Source organism: Tyto alba, unplaced genomic scaffold, assembly GCF_018691265.1.
Source record: "Tyto alba isolate M040663 unplaced genomic scaffold, T.alba_DEE_v4.0 Super-Scaffold_23, whole genome shotgun sequence".
Lineage (NCBI taxonomy): Eukaryota > Metazoa > Chordata > Aves > Strigiformes > Tytonidae > Tyto > Tyto alba.
This window is the reverse complement of record NW_024881297.1, coordinates 29,021,617-29,049,285: the sequence shown is the minus strand read 5'-3', so window position 1 is coordinate 29,049,285 and position 27,669 is coordinate 29,021,617. Positions and strand designations below refer to the sequence as shown.

Sequence of the window (27,669 nt, the reverse complement as noted above, 5' to 3'; positions counted from 1 at the left end):
TGCGAGAATGGGGGAGTTCGGGGACAGCTCGGGGCGGGGGGGGGGGGGCTTCAGGCTCTTTCGGGGGTGGGAATGTGTTGGGGGGACGTGGAGCTGCTGGGGGGGATGACGGAGGAGCGTCAGGGTTTCTGGACGATCCCTAAAAAGTCCGGAGGGAATTTTGCAGGGTTCAATCCTTTTGTTTCCTAAGGAAATGGTGCTGTCGTGAGCACGAGGCGGCGCGGCCGCTCGCCCACCCCTGCAGCCTCTGTCAGCGCCGGTGCTCGGCCAGTTTGAATTAAATTGGGCAAAACAGAATCAGGTATTTTTACTTGTTATGGCAGGGAAAGGGGGGGGGGTTGGGAAAAAAAAAGTCCCTGTAAGTGAGGCTGCAACGGGCGTGCAACCCAAAATAATCCACGTGGGAGAGAAGTGTTACGAATGACTCCACAGCAGAGTTTCAATTAGTGACCACGCTTTATTCCACACCAGAGAATCCAAGGAGAAGCGACAGCAAGGCTCAGACTATCTTTTTCCATATAATTCTCAATTTTTTATGTACAATGTGAGTGGATTCCCTGCTCCAGGGAGCTGAGTGCAGCCTTTAGAAAGATCTGAATGTGCTTAAAAAAATAAAAATTCCATTAAAAATAGGGTTGTGGATGGCTTTGTTACCTGCATCAGATGAAGTATTTTACACATGAAAAATGAAACCACCTTTAGAAATATAAAATTTATTAAAAAAAAAAAAGTGCTTTAAAAATAAAGGGAAATACCTCTTTGTGTATCCTGAGTTGAGACTCAGGCTTCCCAACCTAATTAAAAAAAAAAAAAAAAAAGGGTAAAGTATCTTTTTAAAAATTATTAAGTAACATTTTGTTGAGTCTTTTTTTTTTAAAAAAAGATCCCTCTATTGACTTATTTTAAAATTAAAGAAATGTCAGCCCTAAGGAAGGAACAATAATTTGAAGCAAGGTCTTGGGGTTTTTTCAGTGTTCACAGTCGCGACCGCGGTCGCTGTTACCAAAGTCGCAGAAAGTTGTGGGGGGGGAAAAGGTTTTTGGGGCAGGATCTGGAGAGGTCCTGGCCCTCAGCATCTTCGTCTTCCCACGGGTGGGGGGGAAAAGCACCCGTGAACCCCAACCCCGTGGGACGGCCGCCCCCAGCACGACGCTGGGGCAGCCCGCGGCCCCCTCGGCGTGGCTGGCCGTGGCATCGCGCGGTTTTTCTGGCCACGCCAACAAACCTTCCCCTGGGCTGGGGAGTGATTTTCGGGGGAGCCGGTGCCTGTTTTTGGGGGGGGGGGTGGGAGTGGGGGGGTCCCCTGCTCTCCATTTACAGCAGGGTGGGGGGCGCAGGGCCCCGCAGCTGGGGTGGCTGCGGAGGGGCTCGGCCCCGGAGTGGGTCAGCGCCGGCTTCGTGGTGGGACGACTCTGCCCGACGTTCGGCTGTTAAAATTGGGCAGGCGGGAGCTCGAAGTGGGGGGGGGTCTCCCTCCTGAGGAGGGGGTCCCTCCTCCCCCCCCCCCCCAGCCCCCAGAAGCTGTGGGAGCACCCAGGGCAGCGACGCGCCCACCCAGCCCTCAGTTTCAGCATCGCCACGGCGGGACCCCCACCCATGGGACCCCCACCCACGGGACCCCACCACCTCCTCCAACCTCCGCGCTCGGCAGACACCCCGAAAGAGCTTTTTTTGGGTGGGGTGGGGACTTGGGGGTGAGGAGGTGCCACCCCTTGGCAAGGGTGACTCTGCTAGAATTAAGATGCTCTCGCCTGAACGCCCACGCTTCACCGCTGCGTCCGGCCCCCCCGTCTTCGGGGTTTTAAGCGAACGGGGGCCGGCGCTTCCCGGGGGCCGTCGGCTGCAAGTGGGGTGACACAAGAGGGGAGCAAACGCAAGGCGGGGGCTGCTCGGGGGTTCAGCTCCGCTTTGGGGTGACCCGCCACGGGAAAGGGGGGGGTGTTGCCAAAAAGATGAACGACTTCTCGCCCAGGGTTGGGCTCGTGAAGGTCTTGGCTGGGTGCTCCCAGCCAGGCTGGAGGCTGGGAAGGGCCAGCCCGTGAAGTCATGAGCTTAATTAATCACAGCTTTTTTTTTCCTTTGGTATCTCGCCTTGACAGACCCAGAGAAAACCTGAAAATGCTAAATATTAAAGAAGCTCAGCGGTGAGGGAAGAGGCTGTTTGCTTGGGGCTTCCACAGCTGAGCTCACCCAGTTGCACCCCAGCTTTCTCCTGGAGGAAACTGGGGCACAAACTCTCCTTCCATGCTGAGCTCTGGGCGTGCTCGGAGGTGCCGAGTGGCCGTGGGCCACCACTGGTCCTGCGTGGCGCGACTCCAGCTGGGACCCACTGGGAGAAATGGGAGTGAGGTTGGGACCGAGCCGGGAAGGGAAACTGAGGCTGGTGGAGGGAGAGGTGGTGGCATCGGAGGAGGAACGGGGAGGGGTGGGGGGTTGTGGGGTGCCCAGTTCAGCTCAGGGACACAAGAAACAAGCACCCCGAGGCTGGAGAAGCAGCAGGTCCTTCCCCCCACCCCCCTGCCCACCTTGAGGGGGGGGGGGGACCCCAGAGGATGGAGAGACAGCACCTACGAGTGCCAGGCTTGGGAGAAGACATGGAGAGGTTTGGGGGGGGGGGGGGGGGGGGGGGGCTTTTTAACCCCTTCCTGCCCAAGCCCTCCCACCATTATGCGGCACCCTCTCTCCTGTCCAGCAAGGAGGCAGCCCTCGGGGTGGGGGGGTCTGTGCCACGGTGTGGCCACGGTGACTCCCCGACGTGTCACCCAGCCGTAAGGGACCTCACCCACCCCCCCACCCCCCCCCCCCCGCCGGCTCCGTGCCCCTGGACCCCAGCTCTGGGCAGTCTGAGACACAGAAATGTTTTATTCTTCCAAGGTCCCTTTTTTTTTTTTTTTTATCTTTCTCCTCCTTTGTTAATTTTTTTTTTTTTTTTTTTTTTTAACAAAAATCCCCTCCCTGTGCCTGCAGCCGGACCTGGCCACCTCCATCCCCTCTGCCCCCCAGACCAGCTGCTGCCTCCAAACCCCGCTGCTGCCCAGCATCATGACGCCCGAGTGGGGACCTGTCCTTGTGGGGCAGCCCCTTGGACACAGCGGGAAGGCTCTCGGGGTGAGGGACCACCCGATGCCCTGTTACAGCAGGAGATAGCAAGAAGGCACATCTAGAAGGACAGCTCATTTTTGGGGGGGGGTGGTGGTGGTGTCTGTCTGACATGGCCTCTCTCACCCCAAGGTAGCCTGGACAGACACAGGCACTGTCTTGCTGGGAATTTGGAGATCCCTGGGGGAGCTGAGCACCACACCGAGGGCACCAGGACTTGATTTGATCGCAGCTGGAGAAGAGGAGCCCGTTGGGGTGCTGGGGGTGGGCTCAGGGAGGGGGTGTGTGTGTGACTGGAAGCCAGCTGGGCCGCCCCTGCTTTAGGGCTTAGAGGGGTCTACGTTGACACAGCTCCTCAGCTCAGCGGGGTGCTGGAAAGGGTTCAAGGCACCTTGGTAACGTCCACACGAAGAGGCGTTTGCTCCCCGAAATTCCCACGGAAAGAAGAGTACGTAAGGTTCACATTAGCACACGTCAATTGTATATAGTGCAAATCAGAGCCCCGGCACCAGAGGGTTCACGCTCTGGTTAGTGGTTAGGATGACCCACGGGTGCAATCCTGGGCACTGCAGACACTCCAGCCCCTGCTCTTCCCCAGCCGCGGGGCATCGGCGCCTCATCCACGGCTCCAAACCCTTCCTCGTGCAGGACGAGCTCGGCCCCCGTGTCACTGTCACACTCGCTCCCGCCTCGCGCCCCACCAGAGGAAAGGGAGCCGGGAAGCCTTCGCGAGAAGACGCGGAGAGCCTGTCCCTCCCGAGCAAAACGCAGGGTTGCTTCTCAAAGGCAGGGCTGCCTGGCCGGAGAGGAGCTCTGGGCGCAGTCCCCAAGGTGGCTCTACCCACCCGCAGCAACGGCCACAACATCCATCCCAACACCCACCCCCTTCCCCAAGGGTGAGGAAGATCCCAGGAGAAGGGCAGGTCTGCGCCCGGCTGCCACCGTGCCCAGAGGGGTGGAGGCCTCTCAAGCACAACCCCCAAAGGGGGGTTTCAGGTCCCGGAGGTTGGGGACTGCTCGCAGGCACGGTCTAGGTTCGCAAGGCCGCGCCGTGCAGAGGGAGTTTGTGGGTTTCCATCGGTCCCGAGCAGGAGGACGTCTTCCAGGTGGCTGCAGGAGCATCCTTACTGGGAGACCTGCGGAGGCGGCAGCCGAAGGTCCGGGCCACGTCAGGACCGTGACTCGGGGAGCGAGGATGATGTGGCAAACGGGAAGGCCAGGAGTGAGGAGCGAGCGCTGGGCTCAGGGGAGTCCAGCCACATCCTGGAAGCAGGGGAGCAGAGAACGTCACCGCTCATCACTGGTTCATGGGCTCCTCTTCCTCCATCGGCTCGTCTTGTGGCCTGAAGCGGAGAAATACGACGCGTGAGACGAGGAGGAGGAGGGAGGTGTGACACAACGCGGCCCCCTCAGCAGCAAGGGGCCTGCTGGCAAGTCCAGCTTCTGGGGCTGTCCCACAAACCTCCCAGTTTGCCAGGCGGAGCCTCCCGCTCCCCCGAGACCCACGCAGACCCTGGCTGAGTCCTGGGGAGGATGAAAAAAGGTGGTGGGTGGGTGGGGACCCCGCTGAAAGGAGGTGACGCACCCCCACACCTCCAGCCTCCGAGGGAAGAGGATTTGGTCTCGTTTTCGTCTTGTTTGGGAAGAGCCCGACACTGAATCTCCCAGCAGCCAAGCCAGGTCCTGACCCCACTGCCCCCCCATGCCGAACGCCGAGCCCAAAGCTGCCAGGACGCGAGGGTGACAGGATCAGAGCTCTCGGTGGGGAAGACGGTTGGAATTTCTACTCCCACACCAGCCAGGACTGTCCTGACCTTCCAGAAGCTCATCCGGCTGTGAGACACGGCCTTTCTCTGCCGTGACACCAAGACTCAGAGCCAGGCACGCAGGGGGTGCGGGGCACCCGCATCTCCTAGGATCGATTAAGAGCATCACCTCTTCTCCACCATCACGGCCACCGAGAGCGAGGCCAAGGCTGTGACTGTCTCCACCTCTTCTGCCTCGTGGTGCTGCGCCTCCAGGAAGGAGCAGCCCAGCTTGGAGGCAAAGCGCTGCAAGCCCACCCAATATTTACCTGCAGGAGAAGCAAAAATCAGGAGGTGCCAGAATAAGGGTGCCCCAAGTCTTTGGGGGGGGTTCCCATGCAGTGAATGCACACGTGGGGAATCACCCTCTCATGAGGAGGATGATGACGGAGGGCTCCACTGGGGTTTTTTATACCAAGTGTCTCTTTGGAGGTCACGAGGTTTACTGGAGAGGGGAGGAAATGCTAACTCTTGGCCTTTCCATGTTAACCAGCGGATCCCCTGGCCCTGGGACACTCACTCTGGACCTGGATCACCGTCTCCAAGGAGCGCACAGCGTTGGGGTTTGGCTTCTGCCTCATGCTTTCTTCCGGGAGAGGGTCCAGCTGCCAAATGAAAACACGACGGGGGGGGGGGGTCAGCAGGAGGGAGCTGTGCCCGGGGCTCGGCTCGCAGCACCAGTACAGCCCCGCAGCCCCCGCTCTCACCTCGTTGCCCAGCAAAGCAGACACGCAGGCCTCGGATGCGTCGCAGATGGCCGTGAGGTCATGGCCACCTTCTAGCGCGAGGACGACGGCTCCGCCAGCCAGGCTCATCAGCTGCTTCGTCATGTAGCCAAAGCCTGGAGGAGAACCCCGGGGGGGGGGGGGGGGGGTTGGGTTTGTCAGCCTCCCCGCCCGAAACGCCGATGCCCTGACCCTCGATTCCCCGGGCTGGTACAACCCCAAAGATTCTTCCCTGACTCTCCCCGGTGAGCTTCCCCCTCCAACTGCGCTGTGTCTCAGCCTGGGTGGGCAGCGGGAACAACCCGCCCCGAGCCAGCCACGCTGCTTCCACCTCCTTACATTTAGCAGAGACTTTGTAGCCGCCCAGGGGGGCTGGGTGGCCATCAGCTGCATCGAAGCCGGCCGACACCAGCACCACGTCGGGGGAGAATTCGTGCGCAATCGGCATCACCACCGTCCTGCGTGGGTAAAAAAAACAAGTAAGAGGTGTTTAAGTGCTGGCTCAGCCTGACACGGAGGGAAAGAGGAGACGAGCAGAAACACAAGGAACAATACCTGAAAGCAGCTAGATACTCAGGGTCACCCATGGGGGGGTCGAGCCCTCCAGTCCAGGCTATGTTGACGTTAAATCCCTCGCCGGGGCCAGCACCAACCTGGGAGAGAGCAAGGACAGCAGTGAAGGTCTGGATGTGGCCCGCAGGGACGCCGGGGCAGTGCCCTGAGCAGGCTCCGTCGCTGCCAAGCTCCAGGGAAGCAGGGCTGGGTGTCCCGGACCCCCTGCCCCGTGCCGCAGGAGCTGGCGGGGTTTGGCAAAACTTGCTGAAGAGCAGAAAGAAGCCGTTGGCATCTTCCTGACATTTCCCAGAGCCTCGCCAGCCATCCGTCCCCGTCCCCGCGCTGCTGGCTGGGGTGAAGCCTCGGCTCTGCAGCCAGCTGGGTGAACCAGGCAGGATGAGGCACTGACGGGAAACCAGCCCGCAAGGCACCCACACAAAACCACGCCAGTGCCCTCTCCTCCTGGCTGTCCCCTTCGCCACCGGCGCGGCCGTCCCCGGGCAGAGCTGCACGGACCTGTCAGTGCTTTTTACCTCATCAGCAGCCCCACTACCGGGGAAGAAGTTGCCGTCGTCGTGACGATGCAAAGAGATGTAGAGAACGTCGGGGTCTCTGTAGAAGATCTGCTGAGTCCCATTGCCGTGGTGAACATCCTAAAGGGAGAGAGGGACTGGGAAAACGCTCTTTTTTTCAGCCTTCAGGGTGGCCTAACGGAGCTAAAAGTGACTGGATCTGTACCCTGCTCCAGGGCTGGGTGCCCCATCCCCAGGATCTGCTCCTGGCTCCCCCCATCCTGCCACGCCAGGGGGTTCCCAGCCACGCGCCCGGCAGCCGGTCCCCGAAAAAGGTTTCGCTGTTCTCCGGTCCAGCTCCAACCCAGAGCTGGGAGGAGGTGCAGGCGTCCTGGGGAGGAGGCAGGGACGTGCTGGGGGACAGCGGGGACTTACCCAGTCCACGATGAGGATCTTGCTGAGTTTCCCTTTCTGCTGCAGCTGCCTGGCAGCAATGGCCACCGAGTTAAAGAAGCAGAATCCCCTGCAAAGAGGGAGGTGGAGCTGGTTATCACCCGGGTCCTTCCTGAGCACCCTTTCCTCCTGGCTCACGTGCTCCCCAAAGGGTGGGCTCTCCCCTCCCCGCTCCCTCCAGCCTCGATACGGATGGGGTGCCAGGGGGAGGTTAGTTTGGAGCAATCAGCGGTTTTGAGCCAAGGAGATGTTTTTTTTTTTGGGGGGGGGGGCGTTTCCCACGTGCCAGCCCGGAGCCCTGCGCCTTGGGAAGGGGCCCTTACATGGCGGTGGAAGGATCCGCGTGATGTCCGGGTGGTCGCACCACAGCGAAGCCGTTCTGGAGACAAAACAAAAGGGGAGGGGGGGGTGGGTGGGTGGAATCAGCATCACGCAGCCCTGGGAGCACCCGGGGCCAGGCGGTGAGACCCCACAGCCCCTACTCCCCCCAGCCTTGCCCGGCCGTGGGGCGATGGGCAGCTCCGGGCCCTCCACATGAAGCCAGCCTACCTTCAGCTCCCGGGTGGCCACCTTGAAGGCCAGCTCGGTGACGCTGCCCGCGGCCCAGCGGGCAGCGTTGGAGGAATGCAGCTCGTTCCAGATGGTATCGCTGTCCACCTGGAAGCAAGGGGATGGGTCGGGCGGGGACCAGGCACCGGTGGAGGAGGTCTCAGTCACGGGCCCCACGATCTCTGCCAGCCGCCCTGCTCGGGGCCAGGGGTTGAAGTCCCGTGCAGGCTGAAGGGACGGGGCACCGGCGGAGCCTCGCACACAACGGGGCAAGGATGCAATCCTGGCCAGGATAGCAGCTCCTCTGCCTGCTGTCATCCCCAGCCCCGAGCTCCGCACAGAGCACCTCGCCCCCAGGGGCTGGAAGGAGTGACTGAGAAAACGCTCGTTACCTTTTTTTATCTTATTTTATTGTTTAACCAAACATCTTGGTTTGATCAGGATCACGTCAAGGGCCGAGCCAGAGCCGGAAAACTCAAGTCTCTTCTGATCAACGCCATGTGTGCAACTCAAAGGGCTCCCCTCTGCCCACGGAGAGGGGCAGCTCCAGCACCCCCCCCCCCGCCTTCGGGGCACGGGCGAGAGGAGAGCAGGGAGGGGGAGGCAGAGCAGGGAAAGTAGATGCAAAATGGGGCTGAGAAGAGCTGGTGCCCAGCAGCGGGGGCAAGGAGAGGAGAAGAACCAGAAGAGGCAGCAGGAAGGCATGGAGTGAGACCCTTCCTGAAAGAGAGAGAGAAGGACAGAGACGGGGGGGGGAGAGAGGAAGAGAGGAGAACGCAGTGAATGGAGAGAAACCAGGACGGCAAGCTGCGAAAGGAGAGGCCACGGGAGTGACTGGAGAGAAGTGGCGAGCTGCTGTCCCCACGACACCGCTCCCCTCCCGTGGTGGAGACCATGGCCTGCGGCTTCCCCCAGCCGTCCCACCAGCTCGCTCCCTTCTGATGGCCTGGGCTCTTAGAAATGGCTCTGAGGGGCTTTTGGTTGCTGGGTTCCCTGGCGTAAGCAGGCATAAATGAACCCCTTTCAAGGGTGGGATGCTTAGGACCATCCCGAGGACGGGGAGGGGCACGCTCTGATACAATGACGTCTTGCCCGTGGAGGGAGTGCTCCCACCTGAGGCTACCCAACGGCTTCGGGAGCTCCCTCTCCGCTCAAGCCCGTGAGCAGGCCCTCGCTGGGGACAGCAAAAAGGAACGACCCTGTCCAAAACCAGCCAGAGCAGAGATCGAGCACTTACCCCCACCCCTCCGCAGGGCAGCATGACGAACATCCGCTGAGACAGGATCCCTGCAGAGAGAGGGGACAGCGAGGACTTCAGAGCTGAGAAACTGAGGCACGGTGGGGGGACAGGGCGCGTGGCACAGGGCTCCCAAGGGAGGGAGCTTTAGGCTTGGCCGCTTGGCCAGAATTAGGAGCAGCTTCCAGGGGAGCTGCTTGGTGGCTGAGGGTGCTCCGAGACGCACTGTGGGTGTGCAGGCAGGGCCAGGCAGCAGGAGAAGGCACGGCTGCCCGAGGGAGCGGTGGGGGCGCCGACTCACCTGCCAGCTTCCCGTTGTCCAGTTTCAGGCGGTTGAGGGGATTGGTGCCGTAGAGGAAGACGTGGCGCTCCGTATGGACACACTGCAGCTCTTCCAGGGTGGCCTTGCGTCCCCGCAGGCACTGTGGCGGAGAAGGGCTGTGAGCAAACCGCTCCAGGAGGGAGGTTCAGGCTCTCCCAGCCGAGCACACCGGCCGCCGAGGGTGGAGGCATCACGTCCTGCTGTCCGTGTACAGCCGCACCTCGCGTCACCGCGGCCGGGGAGGCAGCCGCAAAGCTGAGCTCCCTTTGCACTGGATTGGAGCTTGGGCACCCCCCTCCTTCGCAGGCAGGGGTCAGGCAGGAAATGCCAACACCACCTTCCGACAACTGCAGAGCCTTGCGGGGGCCCCTCCGCCCAGCTAGACCAGGGCAAGGTTTCTAACAGACTGGAACTGACCCTGGTGTTCCCCGAGTTGCTAAAACACCCCGTTTTGGTAGAGCTCACGCCTCTCCCTAAGCCCATCTTCCAGCAGAGCAGACTGCCGCTGCCATCTGAAGCTGGAGACGGTCAGCCCAGCATGCTCCAGCCTGGCACTGCCAGGAATGCATAAGTCCAAATCCTCTGGATAACGACGGTAAACGGGCTGAGAAGAGCAAGGAGCAAAAGGGACGGGAGGCGGGAGCAGGATGCCCTGTCGCAGCATTAGCACGAGAGGGGCTCGTAGCAGCATCCCCCTCCCGGCTCCCACCCTGCTGCTCGCGCTCACCTCGCACTGGCTGCGCAGCCCTCTCTCCTGCAGCCGGGACCAGATGCTCTGGATCCTGCCCGCGTGCTCCGGGTGGTTGCTGTTGTCGCCGCAGGAGCACTGGTGTTTGAGCATCACCGAGTCGTAAACCAGTCCTGCCACGCACAAGGAGAGACTGGACTGGACACCCAGGCCTCGACAGTGCTGAGCCTAATTCAGCTTTTTCAGGGACTGGCCGAGACCCCAAACACCCGTAACTATTTGGTTCGACTGAAACACCTCCCTCCAACCACGGCAGCCTCTCTCCCAACGTGCTTGAAGCAAATCCTGCCTGGGATATGTAAGAGCTGAACCTTGCCAGAGCTGCTGGACCAGGATGGCAGTCAAGGGGCCTTTTCCTGCTTGAAAAAGCCACCTTAGATAAGGAAAAGGGGCCCCTCATGGCTTGCTCTGCTCTTTTTGCAGCCAGCCAGCGCACTCCCAAGCATTTATGAGTCTGGGAGTGAGCAGGACTGATGCTAAGCTGCCCTTGGGCACCCCCACCTCCCTTCCAGCTCTTGTCCCCAGCTGCTGCTCCAGCTGTGACAGCCCCACACAGGGGCTGGGCCGTACCTGTTGTGAAGTGTGGCTTGGCTGGCTGCTCCTGCACAGGCAGGGAGAGCGTCTTGGAGGCCGTATCCTGGGCAGGCAGGGAGACTGTCGCGGTGGCAGGAGATGACTGGGCCCTGGAGAGGGGCCTGTGCCCCGCATGGATGGTGGGGACCATGGGGGAGTCGGCCAAGGGCTGTCTCTTGAGGAGCTGCTGCTGTGCACGCTGGTAGGAATCCCAGAGATAAGCCTGATGGAGGGAGGCGGCGGTGAGCCCGGCACCAGGGAGGCGAGAGCAGCATCAGCTGGCACAGGGAAGGGAGCCCTGCACTGGGGTCTGGGCAGGGCAGCCCCCTCCCACGCTGCGGGGGCTCGGAGCTGGTTTGCAGGAGCTGGGACACGTCGGGGCAGCGTTTGCTGCTCTCTGCTGGCTCAGCCCCGCAGCGCTGGGCAGCCCCACTGCACGGCGCAGCAACCTGGGGACCATGCCCAACAATTTGGGGGACCATGCCCAGCAATTTGGGGAATGATGCCCAGCAACCTGGGGGACCATGCCCAGCAATTTGGGGACCACAGCCAGCAATTTGGGGAATGATGCCTAGCAACCTGAGGGAACATGCCCAGCAATTTGGGGAATGATGCCCAGCAACCTGAGGACCACGGCCAGCAATTTGGGGAATGATGCCCAGCAACCTGGGGGACCATGGCCAGCAATTTGGGGAACAATGCCCAGCAACTTGGGGGAACATGGCCAGCAATTTGGGGAACAATGCCCAGCAACCTGGGGGAACATGGCCAGCAATTTGGGGAACGATGCCCAGCAACCTGGGGGACCATGCCCAACAATTTGGGGGACCATGCCCAGCAACCTGGGGGACCATGCCCAGCAATTTGAGGGGATGATCCCCAGCAATTTGGGGAATGATGCCCAGCAACCTGGGGGACCATGCCCAGCAATTTGGGGAATGATACCCAGCAACCTGGGGGTACACGCCCAGCAATTTGGGGAACAATGCCCAGCAACTTGGGGGAACATGGCCAGCAATTTGGGGAATGATGGCCAGCAACCTGGGGGACCATGCCCAGCAATTTGAGGGGATGATGCCCAGCAATTTGAGGAATGATGCCCAGCAACCTGGGGGACACTGCCCAGCAAGTTGTGGGGACGATGCCCAGCAATTTGAGGGGATGATGCCCTGCAATCTGGAGGACGATGCCCAGCAAGTTGAGGGGACAATGCCCAGCAAGTTGGGGGATGATATCCCACCTTGCTGACACCAAGGGTGGCTGCAGCTCTCCTTCCTGTCCTAGTGAACTACTTCGGGCTCAAGGAAGGTACAGACACGGTGCCTGTGTCTTTACCCACACAGCATCCCTCTACAGAAGTGGCTTTCTGAATCTGATCTGAATCTTCCCAGGCTCAGGAGGCTACCTGAGCTGCGTTTGTGCAAAGCCTCAAATGGGAGAGACCAAGGGATGGAGAAAAGAATTGCTCCAGATGGCAGGGCAGGGATCTCTGCATGCTGCCTGTTCAGGACTAATGCTCAAAGCAATTAAGCCACAAGAGGAGAGAGGGACAAGGCTAGGAATGCTAATTATTACAGCCAACTCCTGAGCCTGTTCGGAGGGCTTCAAACCAACCACACTGAGGGCTCCACGCAGCTTGGGGCAGCCGGGGAAAGCACCGTCCCTTTTGTCCCAGGAGGGAAAGGGCTGCTACTGATTCCTCCCCGGGGCTCTCTCATCCCTGCCAGCCCTTGTGTACCTGCTGTAGGACAAGCTCCTCTTGAGGCTGCATCATCTTCTGCGTCCTCTCGGGCTCCTTCACGCCGCTCCCCGGCCGGGCGGGCTCCACACGTGCCCTTGCCGCGTCGCTGCTCTCAGCTCCGGTTTCTGGGAGCGTCCCCTCGGCCTCCATGTCCTCCGAGGAGGGGATCTGCCGCAGACGGGGCTTCTCGCTGGATTTGGCCATGCGCTGCAGCCGGAAGGGTCACGAATGAGCACAGAGAGGTGGCAGGGGACAGGCCAAGCCAAGAAGGTCATGGGCGGTGGCAGGGCATCTAGGGGCAGGAGCACGGTGGATGTGGGAGCCAAGGAAGCTGAGCAGGTACCCTCAGCTCTGGGCAAGGCAGCATCTCGCACGCCTTGGACACGTGGCACTCACAGCCTAGCAGGTATGGATGCCATCCTGCGCCCTTCCAGCACCTCTCTCCCATTGCCTCCTACCTGCCCAGCTCTCCAGGGCTTACCTTGCCCAGATGCGTCTGCTGCTTCAGTCTCTCCAGGAACTGAGCGTGGTGCTGCTGGTACACCAGTTGCTGCTGGATGGCTTTGGGGTTCTGGGGCAGGGGCTCCGAGCGGGTCCTGCCCAGCGGTTTATGGTGGCCTGGGAGCGAGAGGCGCTCGGCAGAGATGAGCGAGGGGGCGAAGGAGAAGGGGACCGTTCCCAGACCTGGCACTGGAGCAGGGAGGAAGGAGAGGTGAGGGGTGGCGTTGTCCACCGGGCAGGCATGACAACCTGCAGGGCTGCCAGTCCACAGCACGGCAAGCAGCAGTGCTGTCTGCCCCCACGCAGGCTATCTCCAGAGAGCCCTAAAAATGACAGCGACCCAGCCATGGGGCCCAGTATCTGGTAGCCTGGGACGGACAGGCTGTGCCTTCATGGCTCCCCCTCCTTCTGTCCCCATCTCTTTGTCCCTCAGGGGTCTGGGGACAGGTTCTGGCTGACCTCAATCATCTCAGTCCCCTCTCAGCTTCATCCTCAATGGGAGAAGCTTCCTTCCCTGCAGGTATCAGAGGGCAGGGAGAGATGGAGCCAGGAACCAGCACAAAGGAGCCACTTCTCTTTCTGCTACAGTCAGAGCGGATTTCCTAGAGGGGCTGGTGGGGAATAAGGCAGCTCAGAGTCACAGCCAAGAGGTCTGAGCTGCCCTGCTCAACGCAGGGTCTGTAGTGAAATCTGCTGGCACAAAAGCCTAGGAAGAGGCAGGAAAGGCCCCTTGGAGGGGGCTAGTGGGCTGCGGGCAGGGTGAACAGCTCCACACCAGCCCAGCTCAGGCAGGGCAAGGGGCAGCTGGAGGGAAGAGCCAAAGCTACGGTGCTCTCGGCGTTGCCGAGGCCGTGGTGCGTGGCACGGACACGCTTGCTGGCCAGCCAGAACCAGGGATGACATCTTCCACCCCGTCAGCCCCGGCTCATGGGAGAGAAATGGAGAAAACAAGGCCACTGGGCTTTCCCAGCACCCAAAGCACCCGCCTGCCCCGAGCGAAGCTCCCCACTGAGCTCAGTGGCTGTCACCGAGCTCGGCACTTACCTGCCACCAGCGGAGTGTGGGTGACCGAGGGCTCGAGGATGATGACGGGCTGGAGCCGAGGGGATAAGGGGCTCCCAGCCTCGTGCTGCTCCAAGCCAGCCGGTATGAACATGGGCGAGTGCGTGCTGGCGAGGACAGGTCCGTTCAGCACGGGCACCCGGTGCGCCAGGCTGGAGAGGGGGCGGCGATCTGCCTCTCCCTGCAGAGAGGGGGGAGGCCTGAGTTAGCAACCCGCCAGGACACAGCACGGGGAGGGGACGGCATGTTCCCCCCGTGCCCAAAGGCAGCAGCTGTGAATACTGAGAGCCAGCACACGCCTGGCGTTGCCCCCGGAACCCCCGGCCCAAAGCAAAGGGTTTTCCCTGCCCCGCGGGGACCCTCTGCCCAGTTCTGGGGCTACCTACATCCTGGCTACCTACCCTGGTGCTAGTGGTAGCTGGCAATCCCAGCGTGATGGCTGGAAGGGAGGCTGCACTCTGCAGGGCAAACTGGGCCAGTGAGCTCTCCTGCATCATCAGGCGCTGGGCCAGGGGCGTCTGCACCAAACACAATTCATTAGTCTTCTGCTCCAGCAGCAGCAGAGCTCAGCACGGGACAAGCAGCTCAGGCATGGGGAGCAGAAGAGGGTGGCTGAGCCCCAGCCGCCTGGGGGAACGCCTGGGGCCAGGGCAAGGGGCCATCAGGGACCCGTGGGGACAGCACATACACTAGGAGACAAGAAATGCACGCTGTGAAGGCGGGCAGTGTGTCAGGGGCAGCGCTGGGCCGGGCAGAGGATCCCACCATGCAGGGAGAGCAGGGCTAAGGGCAGTGGGGTTCAGGGCTGGGGTCCCTCGGGGGGGATGCTACCTTCGCCTGAGCCTAGGATGGGAGTGGGAGGTGAGGGCACCCAACCCTGGGGTCAGGAAGCCCCAACCCACCTCTGGCTGCGAGGCCGTCGTAACTCACCTCGTGGGCCATGCCGGAGGCAGCGGGGAGGGCTCCGTGCTCAGCGGGCAGGCTGTCGTTGGGAGAGCTGCAGCCGGACACGGGGGTGCTGCTACTGCTCGGGGACGAGTCTGGGCAGGGAAAAGAAACAAGGGGGTGGTGGGCACATGCACCCAGAGAAGGGCTACACAGCCCCTACCCCAGCCCTTCCTCCTGCCCACTGCCCTCCTAGGGCTGGCAGTGGAGGTGCTGCCAGTGCATGAGGCACCACACCACCATGAGGAATCCTGACCAGCCGTGTTCGCTCAGAGCCTTGGACCCTTCCAGCCTTGTAGCCCCATCCCGAGCCCGAGAAGCAGCGGGGTACAGCTGCAGCAACGCCCTTTCTTGGCTCATCTATCCCTGCACCGTCACGGCAGAGAGCTCCAACGCGCCAAGCCCCGGAGACACGGCCCCCAAGCAGATGTGGCACAGGATCCTGGGCAGACTGTAGCTGCTCCAGCCTGGCCCTGAGTTCTCTCCGAAGCCCTGAGATATGAGGTTCCAGGCAGAGCCCTCACCAATGGCCTCGGGCGGCCGCCTCTTCAGCGAGGGGGGAGCGCTCTCCTTCCGCGTCAGGGGGTTCTTGCGTCGGTCAAGGCACTTCCTGGGCTTGCAACGCACCTTCAGGTTGGGCTCAGACGCTGCGAGCAGACAAAACCGTTTAGTCCCGGCCCCACTGCTGATGGGGGGGGGGGGGAAGCTGGGCTGGTTTGTGGGGCCAGGGCACCCCGCTTCTCAGCTCCAGCCGTCCCCTGCAAGCAGACTGCGAGGGCAGCACACCGGGAGGGAGCTGGAGTTATCCCCAAGGCCTGACCTGTCTTCCGCAGCGGAAAATGCTCTGGGGGGTCAAGAGAAGTGCTGGGGACGGGGGGCAGGAAGGTGCTGAGCACAGGGGGGGAAGGGCCCTCAGGATCCAGAGGCTCCAGAGACCTGTGGGGAGAAACCACCTTGTCAGAGACCTCTCCCAGTTGGCAGCCACGTGCCACTCATGCTACGCCCTCCAACGGGTGACCCGTGAGCCACTGCCCTTCCTGGGCGTTTGCTAGCTCTTCTGCCAGTGGCCAAAAAGGCCTGGCCTGTCCACTACCACAAGCACCTGTAGAAGGGATCCAGCTGCTAGTTTTGCCTTGTCTTGGGACAAAAGACAAGAAGCCTGACAGTACTTTTTGGGTGAGGAGTGGGACAAGCCATCAAAGTCCAACAAGGGCAGGAAAAGCAATGTGGGAGCTTCATCCACCTCCTGCAGGCACTTAACACAGAACCAAGCTACCTCACCCCAACAGACATTAGCTAAGCAGTATCTCTAAAGACCAAGAAGCAGAAGATAACAGCAAGGTCTTGCCCAGGATAAACAGCCACCTTTTCTGGGCGCTGAGCAGATGTCCTGCTCGGGGCAGGCCAGCGGATGCCCTCACTTTACCTGTACGGCATGGCTGAAGGGTTGGGGTTGCTGGTCCTCTCCAAAGCTGCCTGCTGCTTCTTCAGGATGACCTCAGCCAGCTTCTGCTTCACCACTGTGCTGGCCACAGCACCTGCAGAAAGACCAGCAACGACCACACAAGGGCTGAGAGCTGACACAGAGCACTCTGAAGGATCCCTGCAGGCATGAGCGTGGCCCCACAGCTCCCCCATGGCTGCACAAGTCATGCCAGGATGGCTGGAGACCCTCTACAAGAACGCAGACGCCGACAAAACCCTGTGGAGGTGCTTGGTGCAGTTCCCAGGTCAGTGTTGGCTCAGCTGGGACCACCAGAGTTTCCCAGGGCATCACGGAAGCATCTCTGTCCCTCCCTCAGCTCTCCCACATCATCTCGGGAGCCCCAGCATTTCGCCTGTGCCTTGTTGAGCATTAGGAGTGCGGCTGGTGAGAGGCAAAGCGTTGCCAGAGGCAAGTCTCAGCTGCAGAGCTGCCTGCTTCATCTGAGCCAGAGCGAGCAGGTATAAGCTGACACCCACAGAATAAAGAGGGCATGAAAGCACAACGTGGCTTGTAAAGCAGTGACAAAACTCCCACGTGTGCATGGAATCTTTCTGAAGCCTCTCCAGAGACACTGTGCCCTGGGGCTCTTTGAGCCTGTGTTACACGCTGGTAATTTCCAGCTGCCGGCATACAGCTCTGCCTGCCCTGCACCTCCGCCCCCCCCCACAGCCACGCTCTGCCCCCAAACAGGGACAGCTTGCACGAGAGACAGCCAGAAGAAGAAAGCCTCTCCAAACAGTTCAGGGGATGGCTTTGAGGCTCCTGAATCTCTTGGTGGAGCTGCGCTCTTCCAGAAGAGCATGAGACTTACCACAACCCGCCAGCAAACAAACGGCGGCGACCCACGTTCAACACCTGGCAAACGCCCCCCAGGGTGCCGTGAGCTTCCCGTGTTTCCCCACCTCAGACTCGGGCCCATTCCCGTGCTCCCACCCACGCCAGGCCACATCCCCATCCATCCGTTCCAGCAGAAACACTCTGTGGCTACAACGGGGATGGCTCTGAGCTTCTGGGCCAGCGCTCAGCGCCTCCGAGCGCAAGTTCCTTGAGTCGTTTGTGTGATTAACCCCCAGATTGCACAAAGAGGCTGCGTGGAGGCCGCCACGCTCCGCCACGCTGAGCTGACCGTGTTTCCAGGAGCTGTTTGCTCAGGGATGGCACGGAAAGGGCAGGCGCTGCGCTTTCGGCACTGCAATTAGCCCCATCCCGGGAAGCGCGGCAGAGCGGCCCGTGCTCCGCAGCCACGTCGGTGCCGAGGGGGGAATAGCAGCTTGACATAGCTCAGCCTGGAAGGACGGGTGGCCGGCAGGCTCGCGGACGCTGGGATGGGCGCAGGGCGTCGGATGCATGCTGCAGCTGCAGCTTTGGGTGGGGATGCAGCGCTCTGCGCATCCGAAAGCTCCGAGCGAGCTCCCTGCGGCGACTGGCACTAGATGGCGCAGGGAGATCGCAGCCGGACAAAGGTTTGCAAACCTTTCTGCCCGGCGTGGAGCAGGGCTGGGGAGGGGGGGAGCCCAACTAACCTCTCCCCACTGCCACGGGAGCTCCAGCTCGGGGCTGGCGAATTCACGCCTTGCCCAGCACTGTCAGCTCGGGTAGCATCGCTGCCGTGGCCGCAGGGCTCGAGGCAAAGTTAGCACGGAGAACTATTGTGACCACCCGGTTGGCATGGCTAGGAAGGACGTGAAGGAGAAACACCAGCCAGGCCAGGGCCAAAAAAATCTCTTGCCAGCTGCTAAGTGCAACTTGCTGGCATCGCTGCTTGGCGCTCTGAAGGACCAGACTTCCCCGTGGAGACTAAGCTGTTCTCGTGGCCCCGGGCAGGCACTGAGCACGGGCTCAGCTCCATGCACAGGATGGAGATGCTCGGTGGGGTGGATGTTATCACACGCCTTTAGACCAAGAGAAAGCAGAGCTTGGTCTGGATAAGGGCCGAACCCCCTGCCGAGCCCCCTTCTCAAAGCCACTCTGACCTCACTCCCTCTGTCAGCTGAGTCCCCCCGTTTTGGGGACACGGCTCCTCGGGCAGAGACGCAGCACCCGGTGCCACGTGCCAGCGGACACACAGAGGCTCTTACTTCGTTTGCTCTTGTCCTTGTTGAGGATCTGCCGCAGCTCCTGCTCCTGTTGCCCAGGCTCAGCTTCACGGTGCGGGGACTCCATGGTCACCTGCGAGAGGAGCGGGACATCAGCACCAGGACACCCCAGCCTCACCCAACACAGACCGAAGCCCTCCGACCCCCTTCCGAAGCCCAAGGCACGACGACGCGGTGATGGAGCAGGTCTGAAAGAACCCGTTTTGTCATTTTGGGAAACGCGATGGGCAGCCCTGGCTGACAAGAACGCGTTAAGTTGTTTCATCACAGCAAACCGGACGCATCTTTGTCTCCGGAGACGCTCTCCCCGGGGACATTGTAAAACTCAATCCAGTCTGTTTCAGCTTGCTGCCTTTCATGGTGTTTTGACATATCTGTAGCTAGGGCGTGTTGTAATACAACAAAAACTAAAAATTACAGTTGACTAAAAAGGGGAAAAAAGAAAAAAACCTATTATACTAGTCTTAAAAGTGTGGATCTTGGTGTTTTCCAGAGCTGAAGTTTTCAGAGATGATCCCATCTCACAGGGAGGTCAGAAAGCACAAATGCCTCCAAGCACCCAACAGTCGTGGCAGCAGCAGCATCTCAAACTCTCCTTGCGTGGACCGAGCTGATGCTGAGCCTCTCCCGAAAAGCTTCAGTCTGATCCCCCCGGGGCTTCCAGACAAGGTTACTGGGACCAGTGAGCCCACACCACGCACTGAGAGCTGGGCTGGCGCTCAGGGGCAGAGCACATGGGACGTGAGAGACATGGACGAGGTTGGGCTTCTTTAGTTCAGCAGTGAGGGGGTTCAACCACATCTTCCACCCCAAAAAGATGGAGCCTCCTCCAAGGGCTGCAGCAAAAAGGGGGAGCAGCAACGGCTCAGATGTGCCACGAGGAAAATCCCAGCTGGATATGTGGAACTGCTTCCTGCCACCAGCACGGGGCAGCCCTGCGACTGCGACGTGCAGGGGGTGATCTCTGCGCTTGGAGATGGTCACAGCCCGCCTGGACGTGGTCCTCTGCAACCTGCCCTGCCTCTAAAGTTGGCCCTGACCTCAGCAGGGGCCTCCGAGGAACCATCCCAGCTAAATCTTGCTGTAATTTTGTGACAATGCAGAGCCTGGCAGCAGAGGCTGTGCAGGGCAGGGGTGCTATTCTGGGTGACACTAGAGAATTTCAGTGAAGACTTCCCAGAAAAGCAAATTAGCTTGTAAAGTGAGTAAGCCGTGCCTTTAGGGCAGAGAAACAGCGGTGGCCAAGCAGAGTGGCAGATCACAGACACCAGGCATCCTGTCCAGTCGCTCTGGCTCCTCGCTCAGCACACATGGTATGCGCTGAAAACATTTCCCTGCTTCACACATCCCAGGAGGCCCCAGCCCTCCCGCTGGCCTTGGCAGGACGGAGATTTGGCCTGAAAGTAAGTCACGAAACCCCCCCACCTGGCTCCCTAACCGGCCTCCTTGCGTCAGAATGGTCTCTGGGCTGGCTAAAAAGCACGACAGACTCTCCAGCTCAGGGAACAGAAGGAATTCACCTGGGAAGGTTATCTGGGGGGGGGGGGGGGTTGGGATTTACAGTCTTTTTTTCCCTCTTAATTCCTGCCAGAGATGGGAGCTTGGGCAAAGCCAGCCCCGACGCAGGGCACTGCTGGCAGACACACGTGGCACCGTGAGCTGCGTGCTCTGGGGGCAAAATTAATTCTTCAGTGTGCCCAGTTCTTACCCAGCCGCTACCGAGAGAGGGTGTGGGGACCCCCCCCCCCCGCCCCTGCACCCCAGCGTGCCCGTACCCTCACGTGCTGGTGGGCGAGCTGCTCCACTTGCTGCTGGTGCAGGCTGGCGAGGAAGAGCTGGTGCTGCAGCTGCTGCGTGTGCTTCAGGGCCAGCAGAGTGGTGTCAGAGCTGGGCTTGACGACGCGCTGCCCGATTCGCAGGTCCATGGGGGCGGTCTGGGGCACCCGTGGGGAGGTGCACGGGTTCACAGCAGCTGTCGAGACACAAAGTGGGGCACGGCTCAGTCCCTGCCCGGCTCAGAGCCCCCTCTCTGGTAGGCACGGAACGCATCAGGATGGGGCCCGGGTATATCCCGATGCGCTGTGAGGAACGTGCCCTGCCATTGAGAAGGGCTTGCCACACACCACCTACTGCCTGCAAAAGCCTCCTCCATCATCTGGGGGGAAAAAAAAAAAAAAAAATCCTGTAAATTATACACCTTTGGAGAGTCTCCAAGGTGCTGCAGGCATCTCTCCTGGACGCCACGGCTGAGAATTGCTCTGCAAATTTCAGACACTCCCGCCCTGCCTGGATGCACAGCCTCCCTGTGTGGTGAATCCCCCGTCCTCGTGGGAACACCTGAAATAGTCCCAACTACACACAGTGGCAGGGGATTTTCACCGCCCAGCTCCTAAAGCTTTGCTTAATTTATCCTGTAGGTGCCACGGGCCAGTGCAGAGCAGAGCCGGTCACCTCCAGCTGCGACAAAACAGAAGCCAAACCTGCAGAAGAGCCACCCAGCCATGCAGACGCCCGCGGCTGCACCGCTCCTCCCGCGGCTCTGCAGAGAGATGCTCCAGATGCCCCCAACGTCACAGCGAGCCGGCCAAGCGCGGGCAGAAAGGGGATGAGTGAGCACGACAGCAGCTGAAGGATGCACGGACAGCCCCGACGGGCCCGGGGCATCCCACAAACCCAACGCAGCCGGGCGCAAGGCAGCCGTGGCTGCTGTAGCTTCGTGCTTCCCCACGGGCACCGCAGCACGGGGGAAGTTGGAAATAGGCAGGTGGGAAGGAAATTCTGCATTCAAAGGCACTGCAAGGGGGATGCTCTTGTCGCAGGGGGATGCTCTTGCAGGACGCAGGGCCGAGGCCGCTGCAGCCTGAGAACTAAATATTCAAAAGCAGTTTAAACTTAAAAAAAAAAAAAAAAAAAAAAAAAAAAGCAAACAACAAACTCAAATACAAACGTTATTTTACAGACAGAGAACCACACCCTGTGCTGTACAAACCTCAGCCTCAACGGCATCGGGGAGCTTGTGCTGATGACCACAATACTGCATGAGAAATCTCTGCCCCGTAATGCAGCATTTACACAGCTCTGGCAGGGGGAAACCCAGCAAACTCCCGCCCCAGCCCCTGCGTCCCTGCAAGGCGAAGGAGCACGAGTGTGCTCACCCGAGGAAGGCACAGGGACTATTAATAACTGCAGGCACGCATCCCTGCAGACAACGGGGTGCACGGCCCTGCTGAAACGGGGCCAGATCTGGCTTTCCTGCACGGCCCAGGCAGGAAAAATTCCCTCTAGTCGAGGGCAAACGCTTCTCTGCACCAGCTCAGAAACATCCCCGACCTCAGCCCATGTTGGAGAAGGACCTGATGTTCCCAGGAAACCCCATCACAGGGTTTACTCCGTTCTCTCTCCGTCTCACTGATAACCGCCTGGGATTTAATTTGTCTCTGGCTAATTGGCTCTAATTGCTACACCCTGCCTGCCCCACCATCACCAGCGTGATATGGAGGTTGAGGAAGATTAACAGCCGCAGCCTGAAAGCCGCTGAGCTCCTCTGCCCCGTTATCACCCAGGCCTCGGGGCTGGACACAGTGTGATGCTGTGAGATGGGCAGGATGAGCCTCAACAGCCCCTTTGGGGGTCAGGCACGGCAAAAGCAGAGGAGTGCATTTCAGCTACGTTTTTATGAGCAAACCAGAAGCCAGGTGAAGTTACCCTACGCGAGAAAGCCCCTAGTCTTCTCTCAGCCCTTTGTTTTGCCTACCATGTGCCCTTCAACACCTGCAAGAAGCCAGGCAGGGGTCCCGAAAAGCCTGACATCCTCCACGGGGCTGACGATGCAGCCCAGCACTATGTGAGAGGCCACAGCACTCGGTGCCAGCACCCTGGGAGGCCGTACCTGCCTGCTGCTCCAGAAACCTCCCAGCTTCAGCAATCCCCAAAGGGCCTCAGATCTTGCTAAACATCAGCGATTTTGAAGGATGCAAGAGATAAGCCGGGCTGTCACCTCAGCTCACGTGTGTTCTCATCTCCCAGCGAGGAGGAGGAGGAGGATGCCGGAGGGATGGGTGCCGGCTGAGCACCCCGGGGATGCTCGGCGGGAGGAAGGCTGGAGGGAGGCAGCGGCACGGCATGCGTCGTGCTGCCCGATGCGCCGGGCTGCTGGCAGCCAGACAAGGACTGTAATGAGCAAATCTCAGGGTGGGAAAGGGGGACTTCTGACAGCTCCCAGCTGAGCCAAATCCCCGCCGCGTGACGCGGTTATCTGCAGCAACTCGCGCAGCCGTCCCGCGGTCCCCTCCAGCCAAATGTCTCCATCCTGCTGAACCCCACGGAAGGGCAGGAGCTGGGAAACGCAGCGGGGCGGCCGGGGGACCACGGCCATCGGGCTCAGCTTTGAGACCCTGAAAAGGCCTGCTTACAGGAAGAATCATCGTTCAGAGGGAAAAGTGTGTGGGGGGGTACGGGGAGGAAAGGACCAGCCCACCAAGCCACAGCCTCCATCCTCAGAGCTGACTGCATCTGAAGAAGAATTGTCACAGCCTTTCTCCACTTGCGATGCTAAAAATGCCCACGGGGAGCTCCCACCGGCCAAAGCTCAGCAGCAGCAGCAGCAGCAGCAGCCTTGTTCTTCATCTTCCCATCAGCAGCATCCTCAGGCTCGGGAAGCTGCCCCTCCAGCACATCCCCCGGGCAAAAGGGGGCAAGAAGGTCTTGGGGGGGCAACCACAAGCAAAGGAAGGGCTACTACAGGCACCGCCGGGGATGGAGGGGTAGACGTGGGCGGTGGCACAGAGCCGAGGGGAAGGCACTGGCGGGGTCTCTGGGAATCTCTCTACCTCATTTGTTTGAGTCTTTTTAAAAACAAACTCCGAAGCAGCGGAAGAGGAGAAGTGGGAGGGAACGCGTGTGCTGGGGGAGAGGGAGGACGGGCAGGCCAGCGGCCAGCAGCCAGAAAAACAACTCCTCACCACTCACCCAGAGCCAGGAAAAAGGCTGTCGAGCATCCCCACTGCCAAGAGGCACCGGAGCCAGGGAAGAGCCGCCGGCAGAGGCTGCGCGGACCCTCCTCCCGCCCTGGCCCCCCAGCTCTGCACATCGATGGCACGGGGAGCACCCCACCACACCGGGCCTCGCTCAGCTGGGGATGTCTTAGCAAAATTTTTAAGGGGTGGGAAAGAGGGAGGATGGGATGAAAAAAAAGGCACCGTGAGAGAACGGACTGGCCTGAAGTGCCCCGGGGTGACACGGGGTGTCCCAGCCCCGCTGTTACAGCTTCGCGCCCGGCCAGCCCGGACTGAAGCCGCAAAACTCAGGGCGGTTTTCCAGAGCTTAGAAACACGTTGTAGGAGCCGAGTGCCAGGGCGGCGAGGGACGACGACCGGCCGGGGGCAACGGCGCTGGGAGCGCAGCCCAGCTCCTGGGCAGGAGCTTGGCCCACTGTCCCCACACTGGGACCCCCCCCCCCCCTTCCCGCCCCGGTGCACGGCACCTGCGTGTGGCAGCTCCCCGGGGATGCCCCGCATCCCTCCTGCCCTGGCCCGGGCTCCAGCAGCTCTGGCCCCCTTTTGCAAAGCCCTTCCTGCCCTGGGAGCTGTTTGTTTCAGTCGTGACCTCCCGTTGCAGCTTGAATTCATTTGGGGTTTCATGCCGGGACCTCTGCCAAGAGTTACAGTAAACAACTCCCCTCCTCGGCAGCCTCCGATGCTCACACATGATTCAGGGGGCAGGCGGCCAGGCGAGCAGCTCCTCCTCTTCCCCTCACCCAAAGAAGGCCAAAAGCACGGCCCCGCGACGGCTCCTGGGGGGTCTGCCCCATCCCCAAAGCAGCTCAGGTCCTGCCGGTTCCCAGCAGACTCCAGTAAGCCACCAGCACCACGACACGTGGCCCCGGAGGGGCCGGGACTGGGATGCTCCGCTGGCCCCGCGCAGCCTCAGGGGGATGAATCCATCATCTTCCTCACCCGCACGGCCAGGAGCAAGGCCCAGGAGCCGGGGCAGGGAGAAGGGAGCTGGGAGCACCCACCCAGGGAAGAGGCGGAAGGTTTCTGGGACAGGCTCCTCTCCCGGCTGCGTGTCCGGCTGCCAACATTTTTGCGAATTATTTTTAGTTCCCAAGAGCCGTTCGCACGGGAAGGCCGGCGCTGGTGGCGAGCTCGTCCTCGCACGAGCGCCGGGGCTGGCAGGGGCTCAGCAGCCACCGTGTCAGCGCGGTGGGACCAACGGTTTTACAAACGACCCCGCCGTTAAAAAAAAACGCCAGCAAAACTCAAATCCTTTGCTAAAAGACACGACGCCTTCTCCCTCTCCTCCCTGCTTCTGCTGAATAGTCATGAATTACAAAGCTTATCCGCTCAGCTCAAGCAACCCAGGAGGCAGTTGGGGTGCGAAGCGAGGCAGCGACAGCCTCTCCCGTGGGTGGGGGGTGAAGGTGGCCGTGGGCATCGCTTGCTGCCTCCTCCCCGCTCGCACCACGAGGCCTGGCAGCGAAGCAGAAGCGCGGGGAGGGGGGACACCCCGGCGCTGTGGCACCCAGCGGTTGTTTTTCTGGGTCACCTTGCACCCCCAGGTCACCGGGAGGAAAAACACGCCGGGAGGAAGCCGCCGCTGCCGCAGCACCGGCGCGGAGGCGAGGGGCCCCCCCGGGGGCTGCCGAGCCCATTGCACAAACCGCTCGGGCACCTGGGCAGGTAGCGGCGGCTGCGACTCCACCCTTCCTCCGCGGGAAGGGGAGATTGCAACACGGGCCCGAGGAGCTTCGGCGCAGAGGTTCCGCGCCTGGCATGCCCTGGGCAAGCCTTCGGCGGTAGGAGCGTGAATGCAAGCTCTGTGCTCGACAACCCGGCACGGGTTACCAGCATTTTCCAGGCAGACTAAAAAAAAAAAAAACCAAAAAAAAAAAAAAAAACCCAAAAAACCAAACCAGCCGAAGCGCTCCCAGGGCCACGCGTGCTCGCCGGCGAGGTTGAGTGAGGGGGGACACACACACACACACGGCGACGGGCTCCCCACTTTCCAAACAGTCAAGTGCTTCCCGGATTCCTGCTAAGCTTTTGGCCGAGGGGAAAGTGGCAGCGAGCTTCCCAGGCTGGCGGTGGGAATCCGGCGCTTGTGCCGCTTGCTCCCCAACGGGGAAACCACTGGTCACGCTGCTGCTCTCCGCCAGCCAGCCATCCCCCCCCACCCCCCCCCAAAAAAAAAAATAAGCAACGCAGAAATCTTTGCTTTAGCATTTCCTGATTTTTTCTTTTTTTTTTTTTTTTTTTTTTCAAAGAGGCAAGATCAGCCGTCAGCAAAGAGCTGCATTTATATAAGAGGGAAATAAAGCAAGAAGCAAACAAAGCAGGGCAGGCAGATTATGAAGGAGCAAACCAGTCGTCGCATCTGAGCTACGCCTTCCCGTGCGCCCCTGCCTTCAGCCCTGCCTGCCATGAGGGCAGGCTGCCGGGTTTTACCGAGCTTTGTCTGAGGCTGAGCAGCAGTTAAAGGCAGTTTTTCTGTTGTTGTTGTTTTTTTTTTTAAAAAAAAAAAAGAAAAAACGCTTCCCATCTTATGTTGATTAGCTGTGAAAGGTTCAGAGTTCAGCCGGGTTGAAGAATGCATGTGATTAAAAACACTCCTCTTTAATAAAAGGAAAAGGTCTTCTCCAGAGCCACGCACAAGTAACAAAAATTAGCTGGAGGGAATTTGTTCAAATTAAAAAGACTTAAATAAGAAACCACACGAAAAGGACTGTGTTGAAATAACATTAAGATCACAAAGCCAGAACTCGAGAAATAGGAAATCCCGGAGTCGGGGTACCTTGCATAACCTCGCCCTGGCCCCCGGGGTGCATGCACCAATCTGCTGGTTTTAATTATGGGACCAAACACTACGCTCCCCTCAAAGACAAGCAAAAAATTACAAAACCAGCATCACCCCAGTATCTCTGCCCAGCTACACTGGGAGCAGGGGCACAGCCGCGGGTCTCGCAGCTCTTGGGTGGGGGGGGACAGCGGGTACCCCGAGCCGGTGCTCCACGCACCCCTCTGCTCCCCCTACCTCCATCTGCTCGCGTGTCCCCGGGGGGTTTCCTCGCAGGACCCCGTGAAATCTGAGCGTTTGGGGCATTTTCCTCCTTCCTCGCCTGGCCGGGCGGCTGCCGGGGGAGCGCAGGGCAGGCGCCGGGCAGCTCCGGGGACGGCAACTGTCCCCGGGCGGAGAGGCCGTCCGCAGCGTCCCGCATGAGCCATAAGAGAACAGATGATGCTCAGGGAAGATGTAATGGTTGGAGCGGTCCCTTGCCAAATTCTGATAACTCTTTACAGAGCGTGTTCACTGGGAGTTCCAAGGGCTTTATGAATTGGCCAGATGTGGGTGGATCCCTCTCCTCCCTCCCAGACACCAAATTCCTGCTCCAAAACAAGAAGAGGCTGATGCTTCTCTATGAAAAGCCCCCAGGAGTTTTTCCAGAGGGGTAAACCCATATTTTTTTTTTTACTTTGATTCTTGCAAACTTTCTTCTGCAGAAAGTTCCCAGGAAAAAATTTGAGACAGGCGATGATTACAGTTTGGCAAAGTCGCACGTGCATCACAAAACCCTTTCCACAACCAAAGTCATGAACCAGGATTAAAAGCAACACACCTAAAGCGACCCAGACTACACACATACACTTGTGAGCGAAGCACATTATTTCGGTGTTTCAAGCACATAAATCAGAAAATACTCTGGTTGAGCCTGTAAATGAGATCCACATCAGGCCTCGGGAAGTGGATCAGGGCGAGATACTTCCCCTGATTACTCTCCCTGGTTATTTGTGGCTCGTGACCTTTGAGTCAGACATTTAACAGCCCTCCCTGGAATTTTCTCCCCACAAATGTGCGTAGTTACATTTTGAAACTCATGACTCTGGGACCCAAAAAAAATCTCACGGTGCGCTGAGGCCAGCCTGCGCTACAGGGACCCAGAGCAAAAAGCTTTGTACCTGGATCTGCTCCTATTTTTGATGGTCTGTGTTTCCACCCACACCCCAAGATCGGTGTTCCCACCCAGGCCCATCAGAGACATGGGACCACGCTATACGTTCCCACGTCTATATAGAGCAGAAGCCAGCATGACACCGCCAAAGGAAGATGCATAGTGAACCCTTCAGGACTACGGAAAATGTTCCTGGAAGTGGTCCAGCTCCATCCGCAGTGGAAATCGGGGTGTCTGTGCCCTCCCGGAGCAGCGAGCCCCCTCCTCGCTGGCCCAGCTCTGCCCGTGGGCCCTGGGCTGCCCCACAGATGCG

General features: G+C 60.1%; 1 protein-coding gene across 7 annotated transcripts in view; it reads right to left on the bottom strand.

Moving 5' to 3' along the window:
• Positions 1 to 3,557: 3,557 nt before the first annotated feature.
• Positions 3,558 to 27,669, bottom strand: part of LOC104359821 (histone deacetylase 7) — a 63,751-nt gene continuing 39,639 nt past the window's right edge. For 6 of the 7 annotated variants that reach the window (XM_042796723.1, XM_042796727.1, XM_042796725.1 and 3 more), the window contains exons 2-25: positions 20,185 to 20,381; positions 18,392 to 18,482; positions 16,254 to 16,365; positions 15,648 to 15,763; positions 15,352 to 15,474; positions 14,813 to 14,922; positions 14,284 to 14,400; positions 13,865 to 14,063; positions 12,801 to 13,009; positions 12,317 to 12,526; positions 10,576 to 10,801; positions 9,985 to 10,118; positions 9,237 to 9,357; positions 8,936 to 8,985; positions 7,699 to 7,806; positions 7,473 to 7,528; positions 7,132 to 7,219; positions 6,718 to 6,837; positions 6,185 to 6,282; positions 5,969 to 6,087; positions 5,612 to 5,745; positions 5,425 to 5,509; positions 5,035 to 5,173; positions 3,558 to 4,442 (exon numbers count right to left, since the gene is read on the bottom strand). In XM_042796723.1, the coding sequence (XP_042652657.1) occupies positions 4,397 to 4,442; positions 5,035 to 5,173; positions 5,425 to 5,509; positions 5,612 to 5,745; positions 5,969 to 6,087; positions 6,185 to 6,282; positions 6,718 to 6,837; positions 7,132 to 7,219; positions 7,473 to 7,528; positions 7,699 to 7,806; positions 8,936 to 8,985; positions 9,237 to 9,357; positions 9,985 to 10,118; positions 10,576 to 10,801; positions 12,317 to 12,526; positions 12,801 to 13,009; positions 13,865 to 14,063; positions 14,284 to 14,400; positions 14,813 to 14,922; positions 15,352 to 15,474; positions 15,648 to 15,763; positions 16,254 to 16,365; positions 18,392 to 18,482; positions 20,185 to 20,381 (3,008 nt within the window). In that variant the 3' untranslated portion in view covers positions 3,558 to 4,396. The remainder of the gene's footprint in view (positions 4,443 to 5,034; positions 5,174 to 5,424; positions 5,510 to 5,611; positions 5,746 to 5,968; positions 6,088 to 6,184; positions 6,283 to 6,717; positions 6,838 to 7,131; positions 7,220 to 7,472; positions 7,529 to 7,698; positions 7,807 to 8,935; positions 8,986 to 9,236; positions 9,358 to 9,984; positions 10,119 to 10,575; positions 10,802 to 12,316; positions 12,527 to 12,800; positions 13,010 to 13,864; positions 14,064 to 14,283; positions 14,401 to 14,812; positions 14,923 to 15,351; positions 15,475 to 15,647; positions 15,764 to 16,253; positions 16,366 to 18,391; positions 18,483 to 20,184; positions 20,382 to 27,669) is intronic. The other variant, XM_042796726.1, reaches the window with a different exon arrangement.